At 46.9% G+C, this 3,062-nt stretch overlaps 1 protein-coding gene across 1 annotated transcript in view; it reads left to right on the forward strand.

Annotated features, from left to right (window-relative positions):
* The first annotated feature begins 459 nt into the window (after positions 1-459).
* The window catches only part of Il1rl2 (interleukin 1 receptor like 2), a 40,106-nt gene continuing 37,503 nt past the window's right edge, over positions 460-3,062 (forward strand). Inside the window, exons 1-3 of the mRNA XM_028775423.1 lie at positions 460-551; positions 1,230-1,299; positions 2,132-2,366. Of these exons, the coding sequence (XP_028631256.1) occupies positions 471-551; positions 1,230-1,299; positions 2,132-2,366 (386 nt within the window). The 5' untranslated portion in view covers positions 460-470. The remainder of the gene's footprint in view (positions 552-1,229; positions 1,300-2,131; positions 2,367-3,062) is intronic.

Consider the following 3,062-nt stretch of genomic DNA (forward strand, 5'->3'; position numbering starts at 1 on the left):
CAGCTAGTCAGGCTGACCCTGTGGTTGTTTTCAAAGTCTTACAGTTTCTAACTCACAAAGACTACCAGGGATGCCTGGTGAGAAGCTGCTGATCTGACAGCATTTGCTTTCTTTTCTCCTCTCAGTGCCAGTGGGGTCCCCAGTGTCGCTGGGGCAGGAAAACAGGTTCTGGCAAGCATTGCTTTATGGCAAGTTTAGACTGTATCGGGAGTTTAGACTGTGCTCAGGAGTTCGCTTTACCGAAGATCTGGCACAACGACAACGACGGGGATGAGAGATGGGGTGTGGAGTGGGGGTGGGGGTGGCGTTAATGCCTTTTCTCAGAAGCCATGTGGAATGCCTTCCACATCTGGAATAGTCCATATTGGGGCAGTGCTGGGCATGTAAGAACAGCTCAAATAATGTTTGGAAAGGAAATGATAATTTTAAAGCGATGCTCTGGAGCATATTTAAGCCGACATTCCTGATAGATGAACGTGTCAGCCTGGGATCAGGATTTAAAAAAAAAAAAGACTGAGCGCCTTTCTAAGGACGGGCTCCACTTGGGGAAGGTGAGTCTGCCCCGCCCGCGGCGTAGAGGCGATGCCCAGGCTGCCGAATGCTGTGACCGACTGGGACCCGGTCCCCGGCGGGGTTCCCGGTCTGTTCCACGAGACCCCAGCTCTGAGACACCAAAGGGAGGTGTAGCAATCCCGGAGCAGCATCGTTGCTAGGGAAGAGCGGAGGGAGCTAGACACTGGGGCGGCTAGGCGACAGTCAAGGAAAGTGGACTGGGACTTGGGTCAAACTCTGGGATTCCTACTCGTCCTTTACCTTCCCAGGGGTCTGTGCTCACTGCTCAGCCAGCGGGCATCTGGGGTTTCAGGGGAGCCCTCAGACCCAGGCGGGTCCCATACGCACGCTGGGCGGGTCCACAGCCTGCTCCAGCCGCGGTAAGATCTCCTGGCCCTGGCTTGATCCAAGTGCCACCAAATCTGGCCCCGTCTCCCAACTAACCACCAGTCCCCTTCACAGGTCAGTCTGTGTTTCCTGGCTTCTGAAGGTCTGGTGCAGAAAAGTGGAATGGAGTTGGGATGAGGCGGGCTCCCCACGCAGAGGGAAAGGCCAGTGACCTGGATTGGGACTGACATTCTGGGTTCTTGGAAATCTGAGCCCCACTGAGTGCGGGAAGGTGCTAGCCTCCTTACCGCGTCCCTTACTTCTGCCATTGTCTTCTTTTTCCTATGTAGCCCGAAATGGGAATGACATCTTTGCTCTTCTGTGGGGTGTCTTTCGCGCTTCCACTTTTTGTGAGAGCAGGTAAGTTCTGCGGGTCTGTGTGAGTTCTTGCATCTCAGAGGCCTGTTGCCTTGCTGGCAGCATCTTTTGTCATTCATCTCCACACCTCTGACTCACTTTCAGGGGCGTCAACTAAGCCCCAACCTTGTTAGTCACTCTTTCCTCCAGATGATCTGGCAGACAGAGTCAAAAATGGCGGGCGGGGGAGGGGGGAGAGGGGGAGGAAGGAATAGGAAAAGTTCATTCCCAACTTCTTGGAGGCTCAACTCCAAATGTCACCTTGGAACTTTGGACTAACTTAGATGATACAGAGAAGTCCACAAACATTCGAGTGGACTCAGTTCCAATGTTTAAACGGATGGGTTACTAGTGGCATCTATTTCATATAAAGTCTTATTTTATGGTCCAAAGCGACCAGAGAATATAAGTTTCTAAGAAAACCTAACTTGGTAGAAATGAGCTTTAAAGGGAAGCTGTCTTTAAAACCAAGCACTGTGGAGTGAGGATACATCCGACAGCAAGTATAGGCAGGAAAATGACCAGGATGGTTCTGTGCTGAGACAAAGGGCAGAAGAGTAGACGGATGCAGACACAGGGGGCGTGTTTCTGCAGAGGGGCCTGGCAAAGCTTTGTCCCCATATACATTTGAAGATCTTAGCATTATGCTTCTAAGTGACTGGGCAAGTTTGTTTGGGGAAACACCCAAAATAAACAAACCATTAAATACAATTTCACATTGACCGGAGCAAAATATTTCCTAAAAGAATAACGACTCCAGTTTTCCGTCGCATTGTATTGTATTGCATTGTATCGTATTTTTTTTTTGTTTGTTTGTTTTCCTTTCCTTCCCTAGATACGTGTAAGGACATCTATATGCACAATGAGTCGATTTCAGAGGGCCAACCTTTTCCTTTCAACTGCACATACCACCCAGAAACAAATGGGGCAGTAAATCTGACATGGTACAAAACACCCAGCAAAAGCCCAATATCCAACAACAGACACCTTAGAATTCACCAGGAGCAGACCTGGATTTTGTTTCTTCCATTGGCACTGGAGGACTCGGGCATCTACCAGTGTGTTATAAGGTAAGTCCTTTATTTAAAGTAGAACTAATTCCCATGTCTCCCTCTCCATTCCTAAATACAACTTTTTTTTTTTTTTAAGAAAATGGATATTATTGACCTTTGTTTTGGAGACTTGTTATATAGCCTAGCCCAGTTTTCAACTGTTTTCTAAAGTACTGAAATGACAGACGGGAACCACCACAACCAGTAGACACACAAATGCAGGACAGCCTCAAACTGGTAGGAGATGACTTCACATTTGAAAAAGCAGAACAGTTTTAGAAATAACTTTTGGAGCACAAATTGCATCATCTTTTTCATTGAAATGAAGTTTTAGCCCAGTCCAGCTTACAGAGTGTGTTTATCAATACGATTGCTGGCCTTTCTGAAGATGCCTAATGTTTTTGGAAAACTGACTGATCCAGATCCAAATGGATTATTCAAACACTTTTGCTAAGGAATCTGCTAAAAGCAGACATCTAAAAGCTAGCAAATCTGGAAGATATTCTAGAGTCCACATGAATCCTTGTGCCAGAAGTAATGTTTCTCAGTGACGGTGGGCTACTCAACTATTTCCATGGAAGACAATTTTGCTTGGAGGGTACTAGAGTCTGCTGGAAAATGCATGTTCCACAAAAGGCAATTCTTTCTTCCTTCCTTCCTTCCTTCCTTTCTTTCTTTCTTTCTTTCTTTCTTTCTTTCTTTCTTTCTTTCTTT

Source organism: Grammomys surdaster, unplaced genomic scaffold, assembly GCF_004785775.1.
Source record: "Grammomys surdaster isolate TR1022 unplaced genomic scaffold, NIH_TR_1.0 255, whole genome shotgun sequence".
Classification (NCBI taxonomy): domain Eukaryota; kingdom Metazoa; phylum Chordata; class Mammalia; order Rodentia; family Muridae; genus Grammomys; species Grammomys surdaster.